At 38.0% G+C, this 22315-nt stretch overlaps 1 protein-coding gene across 3 annotated transcripts in view; it reads left to right on the top strand.

Annotated features, from left to right (window-relative positions):
• The window catches only part of SORCS2 (sortilin related VPS10 domain containing receptor 2), a 522402-nt gene that overhangs the window by 161436 nt on the left and 338651 nt on the right, over window positions 1-22315 (top strand). For all 3 annotated transcript variants that reach the window (XM_042871372.1, XM_042871371.1, XM_042871373.1), the window contains exon 2: window positions 16236-16303. In XM_042871372.1, the coding sequence (XP_042727306.1) occupies window positions 16236-16303 (68 nt within the window). The remainder of the gene's footprint in view (window positions 1-16235; window positions 16304-22315) is intronic.

The following is a 22315-nucleotide window of genomic DNA, read 5'->3' on the forward strand; positions in this document are numbered from 1 at the left end:
TTGTAGGCTTGTTAGTGTTGGATAAATATGAGAGTTGCAGCGTATGTTGTTTCTTTAGAAGCTGTGGATTCAAATCATGGAGTTGTTAAAAACAAATAAATAAAAAAATCTTGGGTGTTTACAATCCAAGGTAGGTCTGTCAACTATAGAAGTAGGAGCTTGCTTCCCACCAACTAGTATAGCTGGGACATATCTGGGACAAGTGCCATAAAATAATAATAAAAAAAATCTCCTGGGTGGAGGCTGGGGACATAATTCACAATTCTGAGGAGACTCATTGCTTTAGTCTCTAGACTTCAATTCTGGATCCAATGCTGGCCAGTAATTCAGTATTTTTAATCGCTGACATGAATTTTGCTCTTTAAGTTTGTAAACTGCTTGAAGAATGCTGAAATAGGGAAGGTTGTTGCTAGGATAATCTGAAATGGCAGAGTTCTGGCAAAATTAGTTTTGATACAGTCAGATGCAGAGTAGTGCATCAGGATATAAGAAAAAATAGAGGTTGGACTTAGAGTGGAAGGCAGATTTAGGAAGTCATCGTAAGATTGTTGGAGATAACTTTCTCAATATGTCCTTTAACTGAATTGGTATGGCAAAGAGGGCTCACAAGATTTGTTCTTCTAGCCAAAATTTCTGTCTTTATTTGTGAGTAGAACTTGGAAGACTGTTCTCTCTTCCTTTTTTTCTTCTGTCCCTTTGTCTTTTTTTTTTTTTCCCTCCCACTCTTGTCTCTGTCTGCAGACTTATCTTGACAAACTTGTTTTTTCTTCTGCAGAATGTTGGTTGGATTTTACTGGCAGTTAGCCCAGGGAAGCTGGGCTAGTCAGAATAAATATTGCTGGAGGAGTAGGTGGAGATCTACAAAACCTAACACTAAACAAGAGGAGACTGATTAGAAACAGCTCTTTGGAGCCTGAGAGATGAGTAATGTCTAGGCTTGGAATGTTCTTGGATTCTTGGGGAGAACCTGGTGGTGTGGATGAAAAAATGCTGATTATTTGTGTATGTATCTGCATTCATTTAATCCCCAATCACTGTGCACTAATTTTATCAGGCAGGCTTGCCAAGTGACCTTTCCCTTTTTGGGAGAGAAGAACAAAATGTTTAACATGGCTCTTGAAAAAAAGCGGAGCGTTGGATTGATTATCCCAGAAACCCATTAGGTGTAAGACATATATAAGCTGTTTGCAGGCTGTCTGTAAGTAGTGTTTAAAGTACAAGTCAGAGAACAGACTGGCATCTGCTTCTGGATTTGTTAGCTGCTGTTGTTCAGATCTGGTGCCCTCACATCGCTGCTAGAGAAAAAAAGTTTTTTTGATGCCTGAACTTTCAGGAGCAATCATAGGATTTTAAGGAAAGTATAAATAATGTTAGGATAAGTTAGACTGTAGATGTGTCTTTGGAATAAAAACCTACGTTTTAGTGTTTCTAAAGGTTAAATTCGAAGATCATAGTATCATAGAATGGCCTGGATTGAAAAGGACCACAATGACCAGCTAGTTTCAACCCCCTGCTATGTGCAGGGTCACCAACCACCAGACCAGGCTGCCTGGAGCCACATCCACCATGGATTGAATGTCTCCAGGGATGGGGCATCCACAACCTCCTTGGGCAACCTGTTCCAGTATGTCATCACCCTCTTGTGTGAAAAACTTCCTCGTAATATTTAATCTAAACCTTCCCTGTCTCAGTTTAAAACGATTCCCCCTTGTCCTGTCACTGTCAACCCATGTAAATACTTGTTCCGCCTCCTGTTTTTACATTCCCTTCAAGTATTGGAAGGCTACAATGAGGTCTTCTCATTGAGGTCTTCTCATTATTTTACGGCTCTTCTCCAAGCTAAACAATCCCAGTTCCCTCAACCTTTCTTCATAGGAGAGGTGCTCCAGCCCCCTGATCATCTTAGTGGCCCTCCTCTGGACCCGTTTCAAGAGCTCTGCATCTTTCTGACTTACAGAATGACTTACAAGACATTCTTCATACAGAAATCATTCACTTTACACCAAAATACAACAAATGCAAAAACTCTGTAAAAGCACGCATATTCCTATCTCCTCTCTCTTTCTCTCCTCTCCCCTCCTTCTTCATGTTTTCTTCAATAGTTAGTTCAGTCAAGAATTACTTCTTGTATCACTCTAGTAAGCAGTTACCTCATAGCCTTTATCCACTTGGGTTCATTATGAATTTAGGCAGAAAACATTTAGCTGTTGTGGTCATTATCTGCCATTACCTGCTATGAGGATTTTTATGCTTTACTATGCTGAACATTACGGAATTAAGATTGTGGTTGCAGTACCTTCAATAAATATCTATTTCCATGGACATTCAGTTCTAAGAATTCAGAATAGGAAGCCTTTAGCTACAGGCAGTCATTTAATTTTTTATTTCTGTCCTTTTCCTTTGGAGTTGAACATAAAATTTTAAACAGAATGATCTTCTAAAACTATTAAAATAAACAGATTGTCTTGGAGGTTTACTGATTTCTTCTCCCTTTCTGCTTTTTCCATTCCCCCACCCCCTTCTAGATTCTTTGCTCTAGTCTTCCAGTGTGAAATAACCATCAGAGTCACTGCAAAGCTGAATGGTAATTAATAATTAAAGACAGATCCAGAGGAATGTATCTATAATGCATTGATTAATGGAGGGAGGAGTGTGTAAGTTGTTTTTTTTCTTTCTTTCTTTCTTTTCTCTTTTAAAGAGAAAAAAGCAAAAACTTGGTAGGTATTCTTAGAAACACATGTATTGCAAATTTCAGACTAAGCTGCTTACTAGTCATGATGCCATTTCTCAAAATAATGCATCAGATATTGAGTGTGCAGCTCTCACCAACTTGCTCATACTAGCCTGTCAGGCACAACCATAGCCTCTTAGATTTTCTTTGCTTTGAGGTAATTAAGAAACAAAAGAAAAGGGAGGACCACTCCAGGTGCTGGGATGCTAAAAACAAGACAAAGGACTCCGAACCAGTGACGCACACCCTGCACTATTTCGCTGAACTACTTCTCTTACGGCTCTGAGGAGTGAGTATTTCACAGGGACTGACTGTCCTCCAAATACCTTAACCCCCAGAGAAAATGGGCACTACTTGAGCTGAATGGGAACCAGGGAATTTTCTTAAGGTGGAAGATGTTTTCCCTTCCTGATTGATGCGTTTCACTGGTAGCATTCTTACTGCCTTTTTATTTTATTCGTGGGAAATTCACATTATTTCCAGGTATCTGAAGGTTCATTTTGCACTTCTCTAATCTGTTTATATCCGTGTTCTATTTGTGCCATCGTTTGGGGAAGGGAAAGGGAGGCTCCAAAAATAGTTGTCCATTGCTGTCTATTTGTTACCTTTGTTACACCTTTTGTGGAGCAGGGATTATGGAGTGTTCTCCTTCTGGGCTGATGGGAAACCACTGTCCCTGAAATGGCAAAGATTTCTGTGGGTGTCTCTGAACTGGGTACTCTGTGAATGTACATAAAAACTGAGTTCTAACTATTGCTGATGTTCTTTAATTAAAATCTTCCAGCATTGAGCTTTAACATTTATAATTTCTTCCTTCACATAACGTTAATAACAATGCTGTATTAATTAACTAATACTGTAATGCGTTACATTGCTCATTTTAAATCTCAGAGCATTTAAGACATTTTGATCCGTATTTTTCCAGTGTTAGTCACAAAAGAGGTTGTCTTTGGAAAAGCTGAAGTAAACAAAAAGAAATTAAAGGAGTCAAATGTTGTTTTTAAATGTATGGGCAGTATATTTTCCCCATGGCCTCCAGTCTTGTAAAATATGGATGTTTTTTAATAGTTTGCTTTTTTTTTGCGTATTTTATGAACAGCAGATATACGTGGATGGAGATAATGTGTTGAGGTTATTTTCAGTAGCCTACTTCTACTCTCTTTCTGTCAGATATTTTAAATTAACTTTTATTTTGATTAAGAAATGTTTATTTAAGAAAGAGCTTCTGATGTGTAGGTTTCCACTATAGGATAAAACAGCTTACATCATTAAATGTTACTTCCATCATAAATATAACAGAGCTGTTCTATGTGGGTAGCATCATGTCCCTTATTTAAAGCTTAACTTTGTGAAGCTACAGGCGTTTTATGGAAAACATGGCTTGGCTTTTTTTCCTGTGCTTAGAATATGTGAGACTTCTGCAAATATTGGTTTTGTCAAAATTGAATCCTTCCCTTCGTGAAAAAAATGTCAAGATCAGATTTGATTTTGATCTGCTTAGAATAGGCTTAATCTAGATTCCCAGATTCCCCTAGACTCAAATAGATTTTGGATCAGACTCAAATTAATGAATAGGTAAAGATGAGGAAGGAGACAGACTGGTGACACACTGGAACAGGTTGCCCAAGGAAGTGGAGGCATTCAAGGCCAGGCTGGATGTGGCTCTGGGCAGCCAGGTCTGATGGTTGGTGACCCTGCACATAGCAGGGAGGTTGAAACTAGATGATCATTGTGGTCCTTTTCAACCCAGGCCATTCTATGATTCCATGGTAAGGAGGAAGAAGAGCATCCCATTAGTAACAAGATCAAGCTCAGAAGTTGCAGTTGGATTTGGGCTATATCCTCTGCACTGTGAGTATGAATGCCTTTTTATCATGGTATGAATTAAACCCCAAACTAAAGGAAAACAGTTTACAAGAATTCGAAGGTTCACTTTTTTTCTCTCTTTAGGGATAAAGTAATTTCTGTAATAAAAGTACTGTTGACTTGTAAAGAGAGGGGACTATGCTTTAAGTTTTAGAAATAGGCCACAAATAGAGACAATACTAATAATATAGAATTATATGGAATTATAAAATTATGTAGAATAACAGACAGTAAGAATGAACTAATTAGGAGAAAAGATTCGAAAATAAGCAGAAGTTGGTCTGAGATGCTTAGTATACTGAAGGACAATAGTGCTTGTTATGAACACTGTGGAGAAATTTTAGCAGCATTACACTAAGTTCTTTAATAGCTTGATAGAAAACTTGTCATAGTTATGCAGACCATTTTGAAGAAATAGAATGCATTATGAAAACTAGTCTGCATCTTCTGAAACAAAATCTAGTTGCATCTAGTTTCTTTTAACTCATTCCTCAGATTTCCATTTTTTCCTTGACAGGAAATTGAATTTTTTCAGTAGTGAAAGTTCTGCCTTCTTGGCACAGTTTTCATTGCAGATCAGTTATGAGCATGGTACAGAAACACATAACGGTAGTTCAGCCTTCCTAGCTCCGCAAGGTGCTGGTGTACTGCTATGTCACTAGTACCAGTACCAGCAAGAGGTCTGGATGAATTACATCTTGGATCATGTATTACAAAAGAAGATCTTTAAGGTTCGTGGCATGCACAATTTATTGTCTGCTGACTCTGCTTCTCAGTTTGCCCTTATTTTTGTTTGTTGTTTTGCCTAGCTCTGCCTGGACTTCTTTCACGACTCACTTAGGCATGGATCCATTCAGATTTTCCAAGAGGCTGAAGCTAGCAGTGTAGATTTCTGGGATGAGTAGTTAATATGAAAAATGAAGCATCTCCAAAGGACTATGCAGATGTAAATGGGCAAAACAGTTCTCCAGGAGTGTCTGTCCCTGTGTCTAGGGGCTGGTATATTCTAAATTTAGATGGCATGAATCAGTGATTTATCTCTGACTCCATTTCCCAACTGTAAAACAGAAAGCACTACTACCTTATGCTAAGGGAATTTTAGAAGCCTGTAATTACTTCGTTTCTTGAGAAAAGAGCCATGAGAAGTTGTGTTAGAGATAATTGTTCTGAAGTGCTCTAGGAAAGAATTAAAAATATTTGCCCTCCAAGACTTGTGCTGCTAAACTGTTGTACGTGTGCATTTATTTTTGATGGTAGAAAAGAGTAGTTCTCATAACACGAAAAAAATTTCTTAACATTTTTAAAACAATCTGGGAACACAGAGGGGGAGACTAAGTGTGAAGGGAAACATTTCCCAGTACAAATTTGTTACAGAAAATTCTTTGCAGCCCTGACTGTAGCCAGCTTAATGCTAACATAGAGAAAGTAAATCTATTGAATGCCTAATTCTTTGCTGGAGTAAAATAAAGAAATATAGACCTCATTTATCAGGGCTTACAGTCCTTTTCTGCTTGTACTTCCTTGATCTGAGGGTCATTTAAAATATATTAGAGGTTTAAGGTTGAAATGCAAGGCTAATTTGAAACCTGGCTCTGAGATGACCGATTGTGTTAATATTCTTCATACTGCTTGGAAGTGACATATCTGTGATAGGCCAGAATTAGCCAGGGATCCCAAATGACATGGGATTGCCTGGTGAAACAGCTATTTCTTTTCACAGGTAACGCTGTATAATTCCACTTAGCTTTGATGACCCCATGGAGCTTGAAGTAATGAACATATAGGATAGAAGGGGGTGAGGAGGAGTCTTAGGAAACACAAAAAGCTGGCAAAAACTCTGCACTCACAGCATGGAGACCTTCTGGTTTGGCTCTGGGCTGAAAGTAAAGAACTCTCCAGCATTCTCCTGGCCCCTTCTAACATTTTCTCTGACATATTTGGCCTTTGACCAATTTTCCCAACTGCTCCCAAACCCTTTCTAATAGTCTTGTAACCCGGCTGGATGTTTCCTCAGCTCCTTTATGCCCTTTCTGTTGGCACGGATATGAATTTCTGCTGCTTCATGAATAATGTCTAAGATAAATGTACTTTCATCCTTCTTCCTCTCAAAGGGGGTCATTCCCATTATTTTACCATAGCTGAATTCTGTTAATTTAATTTGAGGTAGTAGTAATTTGTTTGGAGTGTAGCCACAGGGAGTAGGCAGGTTTGGAATTTGAGGTAGTGGGTCGCCTTCCATGCTGTACTGGGCACAGTGTGTTGTTACTTTTGCTGAAATTAGTAAAAACTAGTTAAAAAATTAGTTAAAAAAAAAATTTAACAGGGAAAGTAGGAAATGCAGCAATTAAAATGAAAGGCAGATGAGGAGAGATAACCTTCCACCCAGTAGAAGAATGAAGAGAGGTAGCACTGGGCCTGATCCATTCTGATGTGGAGCTGTAGTGTGGAGTGAATGGTCCTTGTTGTGAGGCATCTGAGCCCACCCCACAAGGAGCAGGACAGTGCTGGAGTACTGCAGGACTTTCTTTAGACAACACTTGAGAAACAGGCCAAGATACGTTTTTTGTTTTATTCCTGTTTTGCTAGGCAACCTCTTGACTTTGTTTTCCACGCTGGTTCTGTATCATTACCTAGGCATGATTTTATCTTTGCTGTAAGTCGCATTAAAGCACCTCTGAGTGTGTTAATGCCTTCCAATGCAACACGCATGCTCCACCGCACAAAAAATGCAAAAGAAATTTGCATCTGTTTCTCTTGTGTATTTACTCACCTGGGTAAAATTGTAATCAGCATGACCCTATAATTGCAAAATAACTGCCTTATTCTTTAGCATATTTGTCCTTGCATTGTCTTTCAGGAGGAGTGTGCTGTTGTCTCTTTCTGTAGATCGCATGACCATATTTATATTTCCCAATTATATTGGACAAATTCAGGTACCTACAACATTCAGGAAATATTATGTTCAGTCCTTATTAATGATAAAAGGATATTAAACATTGTGACAGCATCTTGATGCAGCATCAAAGACCTTTCCACCATATGCAGTTTTATAAAGTCTCTTTCCGATAGGCAGTTAGGTCTTATTTGAACACTATATCTCAGAGATAATTAGATGTAATATTGAGGTCAGTTAGGTTGATGCAGCCTCTGATAAATGGGATGTTATCTAGTACAATGGTGTTTAACCCCATGGTTCTTCTGACAAGAGGGCAGCTGCGAGGGAGAATAACCAATATGAACATCTCTGCCAGCAATCCTGCGTCATATGAACAGTCCTTCCAGTGTGTGGTATTCTCTACAGATGTTTCCATATGTCTTGAGTAATGTGTTTTTGGTTTTTTTTTATAAAGACCTTAATTACTTTTACATGGTAATAGAAGAAAATAGCTTTGACTTTGAAAAATGATTTAGTGAGGCAAATTGGAAGTTTACTTTCAATTTTTTGTATTTTACTATTGGGAAACAGCATTGCGTGACAGATTGGAAATACTTCCTAAACAAAATTAAATCTTTGTTCCTGGTAGAGAATAGTTATTTAACACTGATGACCAGAATGAATTGCCTACCCATAATTGTGGATTCTTGACTATCTGGAGGAGAGCAGAGATGCATTAGATATATCTTCTGCAGATGCTGGCTCTTCTTTCCTTTGAGTTTTCATAGGAATGAAAAAGAACATTTAAACAATAGGTTTGCTTCTGCAGGAAAGATTGTTAATTCAGAATATTAGGATATTAGAGGAGATAAGTGAAACAAATCTATATTTCAAACATTTTTACAATTTGGAATCAAGCCAGACTGTTAAAAACTAGAAAAATATATTCTTGCTTCATTCTTTGGAAATTTATTCTTTTGGCATGTTTGCAGAGGGGACTTTAAGAGCTTACAAAATTCTATCTCAAATATTGAAATCCCCTAAACCACACTGGTAGTGGAGAAAACTGCAGTGACAAAGAACTGGAGGGTTTTGTCACAGATTACTTTATTTTGGGCTCTTTGTAAAAGAAGTAAAACAGTCAAAATGTTTCACTGTTTTTGAATTTGCAGATGTGATCTTGAATTTTGGGTCCTGTTACTACGTGGCTTTCAAATTGAGATCCTACTTGCTTGAGTGAGCTCTGCATCAACTCTTAGCACGGAAATCTCAAAGCTGCATCTGATGCCTGTAGAAATGAGCAGCAACAAGACAATGTTAGAGTTGCAGCAGTATAGATTGGCTGCCTCCATTTTACGTTTACATATGCTTTGATTTTTAAGGACTACCTGATAAAAGTGGACAACACATCTTTTCTGTTGTACTGATGGGTCAAGCTGATTGAAACTGAAGTAACAGACCAGCTGTTTGAGTTTCTGTATTTATTGTTTGCCACTGTTGGAGACAGGTGACTGATTAGGATGGACCTCTAATGTGAACTGGCATGATTGCTTAAAGTTCTTAGATCTGAAGATTCTTCTTTTGAAGCTGATGACTTTCCAAAAGATGTATTTGAACAATGAACTAACACTTGACTTTGATATCAGGCACAGTCTCATTTATATGTTAGAAAGAATGACTTTTTTCTTTTACTCATCGCAGAATAGCTGAGGATGGAAGGGACCTCTGGAGGCCATCTGGTCCAGCCTCCCTGCAGGGTCACCACTGCTATAGAAGCTAAGGTTCCCTTGTTCTTCCTCTGATTTTTCAGACAAGGTACAAGCCTTGTCTGAAAGTTTTCATGTATTTGGGCATTCATAATTTTGTTTCATTGTAGCTTTCTCTTGGTAGTATTTTTCATTTGAACTAGCAGCCTCTTCTCACAGTCCTAGGATCTCAGTACCTCCCTGACAAATGTGGCTGAAATCAGTTTACAGAGTAATATAATACAGAGTAGAGATGGACAGCCAAAAGCATACACATGTAATGCTATCAGGTAAACATAATTTTCTTCGGAGCTTGCGCTGAAGATCTGACATGAATTGATGATGATATGAAGAGTTATTGTCTTCTGAAATTGGATTGTAGGCTCTTGATGGTAATAGGTTGTGTTTTTGTTCTTTGCTTCTACAGCCAGTGCTGACACAATGATGCTTCATACTAGCCAGTGGATTAAATATGTTATAAATCTTGAAGTTACACTTTAGTCAAAGTGCTTGCAGGGTTAATGTGTTAAGTACTACATTTAACATAGTTTTGAATCTGGAAATAATCAAAGCCAGGGCTTTCAAGTATATTCACTGATTCAGCTCCTCTGAACAGAAATACCTCTTAGAGAATAGGAATTGACCCACTGTTGTTTCTTGCCTTGAGATATGATTAAATGCGCTGTAGAATTATTACTAGTGCTTAAAACAGGTGCAGTGATCTGGCCAGTGACTTCCTGCACAGTAAGTTCTCCCTTCTCCCAATGCAGCTTACTTGGAAGATCTCTAAATCTAACCTCTTTAAGTCTTTCATATTAAACCATGGTTTGCTTGTGTGAACTTTATTATCAGAGAGGAGTAGAAACTTGTACAGCGAGGTCTTAATAGCTTTAGTAATGATTTAAATGTCTCCTTTTTCACCTTTCAGCACAGCATTACAACAGGGTAAACCTAGGTGCTTTTTTCCCACTTATTGCTCTTCCAGTGTAATCAAATTATTATGAAGTTGTTGATAATATTTAAGGCACTTGGTCCATATAATAGACCTGTAATAAATTTTCCTGTTAATAGCCTCTTGATTTTTACTTTTCTCACGAGTGTCTGTTTTATACAACAAACGTTAAAAATAATGTCAGCCTTAGCATGATGATCAAAGAGCCTGCCTGCTGCAAAAGTAGAAGTGGCTTGAGGGACCAGAGAAATAGGTGTTTACCTTTTATTTGTTATGGGTTTTTTTTGTTGATCAAATGTCTGTAAGGTTTTGGGAGTACGGAGGGTGATAGTGATAAATTAACAGGTTGTATTACAATGAAATAGTTTTGGTTTATTAGCTAAAAAAGATGAATTACACAGCATTCTTGAACAAAACTGCGGCTTATGTTCCAGTCGTGCAGAGTATTAAGTGCCTGATCAAGTGACTCTCAGAAACACTTCTGATTTCAGTGAGTTCATTCACATGAATGAAATTAAGCAGATGCTAAAAAGTTTGAAGGAACTTGAGTGTGTCTGAGCAGTATGTTCTCCTAGTGGCTATGGCTGTCTGAAAGCATTTGCAGTGTGTTCTCACCTGCTAATAAACTTGGGAAAACATGAAAGCTTGCAATCGTACTTTCAGGGGTACATTTGCAAGTATAAGTGTTTCTCTATTAAACTTCTGAATAGATGCCAAAAACAAATCTTCAAATCAGAAATAGAGGGAGTCGAATAAAGCTTAACCCACAAAAATCTTAATTTAGATAGATAAACAGGTATCTGTTGAAATTGGTCAGTGAAAATAAAAAGTGATGGAAAGTGCATGGAAAGAAAAGGGGTTTTCTTCTTAAGCCAGTGTTTACCAAAACAAGGGGAATCTTCACAGAAAACAAACAAACAACAAAATCAACAAACCAAAGATAAAATATAAACACCATGGAAAGTGATTGATCAATATATTTTTCCTTTGCTATTCTTTCTGTGTGATATGGTGATGAAAAGAGAAAATTAAAATGGACTCCTTTAAAGGCAAAAGTTTGTTAGGAAATTATTAAAAGCACTCTGTATGTCTTTAAGAGCAGGTGTGTATGGCAACTGTTGAGTCATAGCCTGAACCACTGATTGAGCACCTGGGGAAAGGACCTGGTCAGCACTGGGAGCACAGGTGAAGGCAATTCAGCTGTGTGACCAGAAGGGCTGCAGCCTGGCTGCACCTGCCTTAGACCTCATTTAAGGGCTGACTGCCAGGGGGGAAGGATCTCTGGTTGGAGAGCCCTCCCTTGTGAGCCTAGATCTTCAGAGGTGGGTGAGTACTTTGTGTTTTCTTTTGGATCTTTTTGTCTCTTTGTCATAAGACTTCTTGTATCAGCATTCCCTTGTGTTGATCTTCCTGATTCTTACAAAGTGCAGCTCTTGTTGGCCTAATCTTGCTGCAAAGCATTTTCAGAAGAGAAACAGAGGGAAGGAAAGCATTCAAAAAAGAAAAGATAAAATCCTAGCTTCAATTATTCATGGACGCTATTATCTGTAGAATTGTGTGGTGAGACACTGGAACAGACTGCCCAGCAAGTCTGTGGATTTCCCCTCTCTGGAAGCATACAAGGCCAAGCTGGATGGAGCTGGGAGCAACCTGGTCTAGGGGGGAGGTGTCCCTGCCTACAGCAGGTGTCTGGCAGTAGATGATCTTAAAAGTCCCTTCCAACCCCAACTGTTCTGTGACTCTCTGAATTTTCCTTTTGCTTTAGCTGTCCGTCATTTACTGAAAACCTAGTCTAGCCATGAAGAATGATTTGTTTCTAGAAAAGGTTTTTGGAAAAGAAACAACAACTCTTATGTTTGGAGAAAAGCTTTGAGCTGTAGCAGCTAGGGAAATGGAGGTTTGGTATGGGAGATCTCTGACAAATCACAGTTCTGCCTCTCTTTCTCACTCCTCTTACCAGGAAAAAAAAGCAAATTGGTGAGAAGGATGAAAGTGTAGAGATATGGTAATATCTGAATTTCCATTGAAAACTTGCTTTGAATGCTCATTGCTTAAGATTTTAGGAATCCCAAGAAATTTATCCTCTATAACCTTGACCCATGTGGGGAAATACTAGCCAGCTCCAGCTTTAATAAAGAGGCACAGCTTTTATAATGGCAGCTGGAAATTTTAGTTTTCCTTTTTCTGTTTTTAATCTGTATGGTGTGACATTATTCTTGTAAGCCTGTCAGGAAGCATTAAAAAACAAACAAAAAACAAGATTTTTTTCTTTTTAAAGAAAGAGCTGAAAAGTCTCCTGAATTGTTTGCAGGAAAGCTGACAGGAAGCTGGAAATGTGATGTTCTGTTTATTTCAGTGTTCCTGAAACTGCACTAATCTTCAACAGTACTGAAAGGGGCAGAAGAGGCTGGGATCTGAGCAATAGAGATATAATCAGAAAGCTTTAAAACCCAGTAAGGACTGCTCCTAAGAGAAGTGTACAGTGCTCAAAGAATGAAGTAGAGGGCTGCACCAGGCATTCGGGTCATTCATCTTGGACCAAAGTACATTTTTATTTTTATTTGTATTTACTGAATTCAAATATCCCTAAATAAAAATCCCCTCAAAACAGAATTCCAATCATGAAGCTTTGTTGAGGCTTTACTCCTTTAGAGTTGGCAAATAAAATGTCCTTGGTGTTGTTAAAGGATGAAATGTTTTAAAACACCTTTATAACTCTTCTCTTAAAACAGGAGACGGGATTGATCAAGAGATCTCGCTTACTTTCTAAGTCTATCTTTAAATTAAGAATCAGGTGAATTTAATTCTCCATTGTTGTTTAGCTACATTCATTTGAGCAGTCCGTGGCTAACAGTAGTGCGAGCTGGTAAGGATGATACTATTATTCAGTTGCTATTGTGCTTTGAGCCTCTCTCCATTTACAGGAAACCTGAAATCTTTCACTAGATTAGAAGTGTGAATGAACTGTTGGTTGCCATCAAAGTGGTAAAAATGCTTCCTATTGTGGAGACTCATTAAAATGAAACCATTGAAACAAGACTCTGCTCTTAGAAATGATGCTCAGAATCCAGAGATCCCAAAGACCATCGCAGTTTTGTGAAATGATTGATTTTTTTTCTTTGGAGTATTTATTTAATGTGGGTAGAATACCGTAAAATCATAGAATTGCTCAGGTTGGAAAAGACCTTGAAGATTGTGAAATGAAACCACAACCTAACCATAGTACCCCAACAACCTTCCGCTAAATCGTGTCCCTGAGCACCACATCCAAATGGTTTTTAAACATATCCAGGGATGGTGACACAACCACCTCCCTGGGGAGCCGATTCCAGTGCTTAACAACCCTTTCCTGATAGGTCCTGAAGTTTTTCTCAGTGTCCAAACCTAAATTTGTCCTGGTGCAACTTAAGGCCATTTCCCCTTGTCTTATCACCAGTGAGAAGAGACCAATCACGCTGTGGCTGTAAGCAGCTTTCAGATGCTGGAAGAGAGCAAGCAGCCTTCTTTTCTCCAGGCTAAACAGCCCCAGTTCCTTCAGTCTCTCCTCACAGGGCACATTCTCCATGCCCTTCTTAAGCCTTGTTGCCCTTCTTTGGACCTGCTCCAGCACCTCAATATCCTTTCTGTACCAAGGTGCCCAAAACTGAACACAATACTTGAGGTGAGGCCTCACCAATGCTGAGTACAGGGGCAGGATTATTTCCCTACTCTTGCTTACCACACCATTCCTGATACAAGGAACTAGGGTTAGAGAAGCAAATAATGGCATGTACTTCTCAGAATTGTGGCTTGGATGAAGGCAGCTATCTTGATCTGTAAGAAGGCATTTTCCTATGTACGACTGCTATCAAATGCAGTTTATGATTACCTGAAACCCTTTCATTTGAATTACGTTGAATAGCAGTAGTTTTTTGGTTTGATGGGTGCAGCCCATAGATGGACTGGAGCTGGCAGACACTACAAGGAGTGTGCTCTTTGTGTGGAGTCCTTTAATGTTACGGGTGGGTACTGAGAAACAGAAGTGGCTTATTGTGAATGTGCTTCACTGATCTTTCCAAGTTCAAAGCAGGTAGGTTGAGAGTAACCTGATAGGATCTTCTGTGTGTGGTAATAATCAGCTATGAAACACTGGACTTTCCCTGTGGTAGTTTCAGTTTATACTGCTGTAAGTGATCTGAATTAAATTTACAGTTTTAGGACATAGAGAGATGAAAAACATAGGTTTAGTAAGTTCAGAATTCAGTCTTTTCATGAATATGAAAAATCCTCATATCTTCCCTCTTTTTAATTTTTAATCTCATGTAGCTCAAATATGTTCTTGCATCTCTTAAAAAAAAAAATTAAATTCCTATAATTTTTTTAATTTTTTTTTAAAAAATTTCCTAGGTCAATTCTTGTGGCATAAGAATTTCAGGTCTTCTAAAAGCCAAGATCTGAAATGTTTTCCTTAATAATTAGAGCCAATTGATGCTCCCAATAGTGAAGTTTCTTTCTTTTTCTCCTTAATTGCAAGGACCAGCAAAATGCTGTAGTTGGGATGCTGACAGTAAATAGCTGACCTGATGGAGCATGGTTGGGTTGTGGCCAGGACTCTCATCAGTAGATACTCCCTCTCAGTTGGGAAATGTTTCTTTTGGCTTTGTAAGCCTTGTAGTAACCTATTTAAAAGTAAGATTTTTTTTTTTTTTGTCTTGTTCTATTTTAAACCAAGGCTATACTTTTACAATGCCTTTTCATCAAATTCCAAAAAAAGCATCTGGTAGATGCATTTCCTTTGAGAATAGGAGAGATTAATATTGTTTGTTAATTAATGAGGTTCTGCTTTTACTTATTAAGCATATATCTAGCAATACATGTTATGAATTTGTTAGGCTACAATCAATCTGTGACTAATACAATAGCTCAGTTTTGCAAAATGTTGTTTTTCAAGATACCATGTATGTAGCACCTGTAGTCTGGAATTCTGTTACAATCTCCAGTGTACGTAGACCCAAGCTTTGAACTGTTGCATAAATGTGGCATTAGCATATTAATTGTCTGGATAATCAAATGAATGCCTAAAGTTGCTGTTTGCTAGAGATTTCACCTGGTGGTCAGGAACAGCGGAAGTGCCAGCTAAGTAACAACATGCTCTGAGCTGCCGGAGACTGATGTTGACCCTGCATTAAAGAAATGTAACAGCTGTGCAGAGAACCACAGGTTCTTCCAATTCAACCTCAGTGGGGTTGCTATGGTAACTTGGGGATAAGAAGCACTAATATGGACTGGCAGCAAGTGAGGGAAATCTGTTTTAAGTGATCTAAATATAAAACAGCACTCAGCTTGATACATCAGTCATGGACTAACACTTGACATTGACCAGTGAATTTGTCAGATGTTGAATGAATGGAATATCTGTTTCTTACTGACTTTTCTTGTAGGCTGTGTATGTTTTGTGGATTGAATTTGTTAATATGTATTTAGATACTGGTAATCCTGATGAGTAAATACAGAGTGCAAAGCCTGTTCTTCAAAGGAGAAGAATACTTTTAGGAATAAAAAATTTACAGACATTATAGTCACATTTTTGATCTTGTAGAGAAGACCCAAACTCATTTTCTGTCTTAATTTATATGGGTAATCAAGGTTAATTGCTATTGTTTAACACTTTGAGCTAATAAATAAATGTGTCCATAGATGTCAATGACAGTTGCCTCCCTTAAATTGGCAACCAGTTTGGTTCTTTCTACTGAGAAGGTCGTTCAGATTGTTTCGGGGCTGTCATGTGGTAGAGGGATTTATGTGACCGTTACGATTCCACTGTGAAGTGAAAGTCACCTGGTTTGCAGAAAGCTTCAATTGCTGAAATAACTCTCCTCAGAAAGAGGAAAAAAATCCCATTCAGTCAGTCTAAAAGTAAATCCAATAAGAAATAACAAAAAGAAAACAAAACAAAAAACCCAACCTGAAACACAGTTCAGATTTTCAGAATTCACCTCTATATTTACGAGAGTAATGATGCCCATTTTCTACCTCTGTTTTATTTATCAGTGTATGTTTATAAATATGTTTTTATTGTCTTTTTAGGTGATCCTGATCCTTACCAAGTACTATCATACTGACATGGGAAAAGTGCTGGAGAGCTCTTTGTGGAGGTAAATTTTATGCTTTTCCTATAACTTCTGTCTTTTCTCTGAGTTTGTCTCTCTCTTCCTGTAACAAGTTGCTGCTGGATTCATCTAACTACTTTTTGATGTTAATATGGCAGTATGACCCAGAGTCTCAGTAGTACGTATTCTTTTTCTTCTTTAAATGACCTGCAGTTCTGTACGAAAGAGTTTGAAATGAATTTGCAGTAGAGAAACAAACAGTTGTGGAGTGTGTAAAGCACCTTCCCAGTGCCGCTTTATAAGAGGCAATTTGTTTTCTTTCTCAGAGAAATTTTACACTGAAGTTACCTGAAGACGTTCAGTCCCTTATTGTGTTGAGATGTGTCTCTTGGGAGTTTTTGCAGTTCTTGAGTGCTGTATTGTGGGTAATAAGTAACCCTGATTTGGAAGGAGTCACAATTGTCTGGATGAAATACAGTACTGGTGCTGGCTAGGTTGTATGTTATGACAACTTGAAATATACAGTAATTCAATTAAGATTTCTAAATTGATTGTCACGTTCTTAACGTTTGGGAGGTAGAACATCAACATACTTGTTGTGTATGCACAAATTGTGTTATCAAACATTAATCAGCACAAAAACAAGGCTAGGGTAAGATTATTACACTAGTTCAACATCATAGATGAAGATCAGTACTTTCCCACCCTGCTGTCCTTTTTTTTTTTTTTTTTTTGCTAACATACCTGCTTCAAGCTTGCTGACAGGAGATGAATTACTGTAATTACTCTGTGGTTATGCATGTTGAGATGACTTGTTTTTTCAAGGTAAAGGGCTAACAGGTACCTACTTTGTAGAGTTGTGTGCCACCTGAATGAGTATAGCGCAGCAAGCATGAACCTATTCAAAGTTATTTAAATGCTCATGTGTTGAATGACAGCTCTTAAACCAAACACCTAAAATTTTCTCAGGTGTCCATTTTCTTTTGCTAGATAAGCTTTCTGTGTTCTGTATAATTTTCTGTGTATCTATATAAATTCTACAAGAGATTTTCCTGTACCCATTATGTAGACCTGAAAATTGAAAATATATCCCTGTTATCAGTAACTATAAAGTTGCTTCAGTGTTTGCAATGGAATTTTGCTAGGTTATTTATAGCGCTACAGGTACTCTTGAATTATTCTGCCTGGATATCTAAGCAGTTGTTACAAATGACAGCAGACATGCTTGAGAATTTCTTGTGTAGCCAGTAAGCTTCAGGTCTAGAAACAAATGGGTGTTGTAATACATTGTGACTTTGGTACCTGTAAGCTTCATGCTTTCCCAAAAGCTCGCATAGAGAGCTTACCTTGCATCTGTGTGAGAAAATCTGATCTGAACATGGTGCATACCAATCTTGTTACTTTTCTTGAGGAAGGCTGTTTATTCTTGTGGGATTTCTCGTGGCAGCAGCAGATCTTTGCGGTACCTTGAGAGCACTTAATATTTGCTCAGGATTGAGCTTTTTAGGGTTACTGGTGGTTCCTTTGTTCTTATCCTTTAATCTTCCAACCTGGGAAGTTGATTACATATTCGTTTCTGTTTTAGTTTCTGTACAACATCTTGTGCAAATAAGACAACAAAATAGAAATTCAGATTCCATCAGAATTGTGTAAGCATATATTGCTTTCTTGTTAAACGCCTCCAGCCTATGCAGCATATGCAATATGTTTCAAGTTTTGCTATCCACGCTTCAGTACAATCTATCATGGAAGTCTTTTAAACTTACCAGCCTGACTCCTCAAAATAAACTCTCTACTCTTTCAAAAATAAACATAAAACAGGCTTCAGATAATGTTGCTTTCTTTTGAGAACATTACTGCTTTAAACAAGGTTGCTCAGACCTTGCTGACAGCTGGTGTGAAGAACTGATGTGAACTGCATTTGAATAAAATTGATGCTACATCACGTTATAAAAAAAATCAGGGCTTTTTCCTTATGGGGAATGGATTTACCAGATGTTTTGGTTGTTTAGGAAACTAGGATGGGAAAGCTGAAAGGAAACAAGCACCTAAGATTTGTAGTTGGGCAAGAGGTGGTAGCTGTTCCATCCCTAGATATGTTCTGTGTTCACCTCCTGCCTCTGCCCTTCGGGGTGCATAAGCTGAACACAGATACGTCAGATTGTGAGTTAGAAAGTTTGTGTATTTAGAAAAGCGCAGACAGGGCTAACTGGTGCAAAAAAAATCAAATAGTGCCTGTCTCTGTTGAGATGTAGCTCATTATATGTAGAAAATAAAATAAATACTGAACGCTGCATCAGGGAATCTTTGTATTTTTTTTCCTGTGTTATGAGTTTGGGTGTGAATTGGTGAAGCTCCATGTTTGCTTGGAGAACCATGACATGGTGTTATACTCATGCTGGCATCCTGCCCAGAAGGAACAAAGCATATGTTTATTTCTATGCTTTCTGGTTTGTTTCTCTCCTGTTTTTCTCTCGTTTGCATCAGAACAAATATACAGTAAAAATGGGTGTGAAAAATGGCATAGGGTTTTTTTGCCAGTGGATAAAAACCATTAATCTTGGTGAAGTTTCTGTGCCCCAGTGGGAATGGACTCTGTCCTATTATTTCCTGATTCTGTCCTGTGTTTTTCTTCTTCCTGTCTTTCACAGCTACACCATAGCAGACAGTTAATATTCTCTAAGTGAAGATAAACTTGTTTTATAACCCAGTCAGTCCCCACCAGGTTAATTTTTTAACATTGTTTATCTGCTACGTTTATCTCGCCAATCTCTAAATTATCACAGCTTGGCATATATCAGTCCTTTTATTTCCTGCAAACACATCTTTCTTTTCTTCCTCTAAAGCATGTATCTACTTCAACTGCCTCTTTTTCCTCCCTCACACAGTTGTTTTTTCTTGCCATCTCTGGAACAAGGAGTGAGAGGGGAAGAGTAACTTGGTAGTTATTTGTTCAGAGATGGTTATTTGTTGCTGTAAGCAGACTTTCCAGAGTAATGCAAATGGTAGAGGAAAAAAATAAAAACAGCCTGAGGTACATTCCAGTGGAGATGTGGAGACCTTCGTACGAAGAAGAGAGGTTTTTGGAAATGGAAATTTCTGTGCTTTTGCAGAGCTTTGTTGGTTTATATAGGTGACTTGTATCTTCATGTGGGTCAGCTTTCAGGATTGGGATGCCAAAATATTGTCTTGGAAACTTATTGTTAGCTAACGAATAGTAAAAATGGTGTTGGTTAATGCAAGTCCTAACAACTTTGTACTAGCAGCAGTTATCTCTGGTTACAACATTTATGAATGCATAAATCTTGGTGGAAATGTGTAGTTAGAAAATGCCAGTGTTTCTGTAGTCAGCTATTTCTGGTACTTTGCTAATTTGCTTATTAAGTAACTGTTAATGTAGGATTAAATTGCACAGCTATTTGACTCAAAGTAGGGAAGTAAACAGAGATAACATTGGTTGCTTCTTGAATGTAAAGCAACTTGGTGGGAGGGAATGTTCAGGTTTATTTTAAGAGTTTCTGAATTACAGTATATCTTGAGGGCACAGGTGGGTTGTCATGTTAGGCCTTATGAACTTAATGAAAAAGTGATGTTCCAGACTAAAACTTCCAATTCAAATACTAAAACTATGTTCACAAATTGTATGTAGTAAGGATTCTTTACATATCAATGCTGCTTACGTCAGAGTCCACACACATCTTTAAACAATGTATGTAGCCTATGGAAGACCTCTGTCAAAAAGAGCATTTAGTAAAAAAGATACTTGAGCATGTGCTTCCATATGCTTTAAGGATCTGTCGGTGCATGAATATATGAGTGCAGATATTTTGCAACCTCAGGTGATTCTGTGCACATATTGCACACTTGCAATTTATGTGCATGTTCTTCAATCTTAAAATCAAATATTTTAACATTAATTTTGTGGACACTGAGAAACTAATACTGCAGGTGCAAGTTAATCATCATGAATTTCTTAAAAACAGGTGTGTATTATTTTCATTTTATAAACTGGGGCAACTGAGATATGTGATTGCTGTGGGTTGTCCAGCGATTCAGCGTGGTGTGGCCATGGAATTGCCTTCCAACCCCATACTCAGAATTCTGTTTCTGATATGAATGCAGCCTTCTCTTCTTAACTTGACCTAGGCAACAAATAATAGATGCTGCTGATGATTGCTAATAAAGTTTTGATTGCATCTTATCAAGCATAATGATATGGCAGTGCTAATGAGACATGCTGCATAATTGCCATTGTTCCCAATGGCATCCCCATGTTGTTATTGTTTCACCATAGCAAAACAAACTGCATTATTTGATGTTAACTGCAGTGTTGCTTCTTCTCAGCACTGCTTCCTGAATCCTAGTTAGGTCAGTTTTCAGAAATGTTGAGGTATTTTGTGTTGTGAGTAATGGTGTTGCTTACTCAAAGGCAGCTTGAAGAGGGAGCAAAGTAGCAGTGCTGGGATGGGAGGTTGTGAGGGTCTAGGTCAGCAGTTGAGAGTGCAAGCAAATATGAGCCTCCTTGACAGCATGGCACTTGGCAAAGCACAGGAAGTCAGAAATTCCTTTACACATGGCACAGTTGCATCTCTCTGCACCCACAAAAGCCATGTATTCTGGGCAAGATCCAGTTGTGTAATCCCACTGCCTATCATGAGTGATCGATGCACAGTGGTGCTCTGGGCGTTTAGACAAAGGCAAAAGCCTGTGCTAAGGTTAAAAGTCAGACTGGAAAGAGCTGGGGAGTCTTTTTGAGGTAGATGCAGTGAGCAAAATACCACTCTGGAAAGTAAAGCTTCTGGACTTTGTGTTGCTCAGTCAGAACGACTGTAGGTACTTTCTTCCATGCTCTTGAGATTTGTAAATGAAATTTCACCTGTTTCCTGAGATTAATTTAAAAATTAAAAAAAAAAAAAAATCAACAATATAAGATGTGGTGTCCCACTCAATTTCTTTTGTGATGCGAAGTGCTGTTTACTAAGGGAGTGACTGTTCTGCAGCAACTTGCACTTCCAGATGGTCTTATATTGTGGTTCAGCTTTGAAAAGTGACTTTGTAGAAACGGCCCTAAGGGATCAAGTTATTGAGTCTGTGATTTCCATATCAAATTTGCTTTCTCACCGAGTAAAAACAATGAGAAGAAATGGTTTTCTAATTATTAGCCCAGCAAACTCAGCTTGGGATCTAATGTCTAGCTGTGCTTGCTCTGGCTAACGCATCGTCCTGAGTAATGCAGATTCTGTAGCCAAAATACACTGCCCTCAATTATTCTGCAGCTCTTTTGTCCTCCTGTTATATCCTTGTTTACACCTGTTCCATTGCAAAAAGATTTTGGGCAATGCAGTTCAAAAAGTAGTCCTTCAATTAGAATTCTAATCTCATTATTGAACAACAGATTTTTATGCTGTCTTTGATCATATTACCATATTCACCTAATAACATTACTAGGAATTTCATTATCTTTGCTGCAATTTCTGTCTTGCTAATACTCTACAGTGTGTCATTATGAGTTGAGTTGTGCAGGAGTGTTTCTGTTTTATTTTGGGCATTTAAAATAGGCTGTAAAACCAGAGTTAGAAACAGAATGTAGTAGACTTCAGTCTATGAGCAATGTTTTACTGTGGTTGTCAGGTAAGAAAAATAAATAAAAGACAAAGTGAAGGGAGCATATCTTGACAACCTTTGAGCATGCCAGATATTGGAGAGATGATTATTAATCTTTGTAAGAGGCAGCTGTATTGTTGACAGTACAGATGTACTACTTAGGTGTGTATTCTGATAGATACGTGGTTTGCTGTATTCTTTCCTGTGACAAAGACCTAACGCATTGACAAATAACCTTGTTGGTACCTTGGCTAATCCTGTTGCATGTTTTAACTGTTGCTTTTGGCCATTTGTAAAAACAAACAAAAAAAGAACTTTGACTTTAGATGCAGATATTGTGAACCAGTATGCAAGAGTGTTATGGTCTGATGTTCAGTGAAGCCCTTTGAATGAGATGGATGCTGGATATAAGGAAGCCCTTTTGTATCCTGTGTTAATATAGTTGCATCTTTT

The sequence above is a fragment of the Lagopus leucura genome, unplaced genomic scaffold (assembly GCF_019238085.1).
Source record: "Lagopus leucura isolate 7727_CA_CO unplaced genomic scaffold, USGS_WTPT01 Super-Scaffold_100004, whole genome shotgun sequence".
Lineage (NCBI taxonomy): Eukaryota > Metazoa > Chordata > Aves > Galliformes > Phasianidae > Lagopus > Lagopus leucura.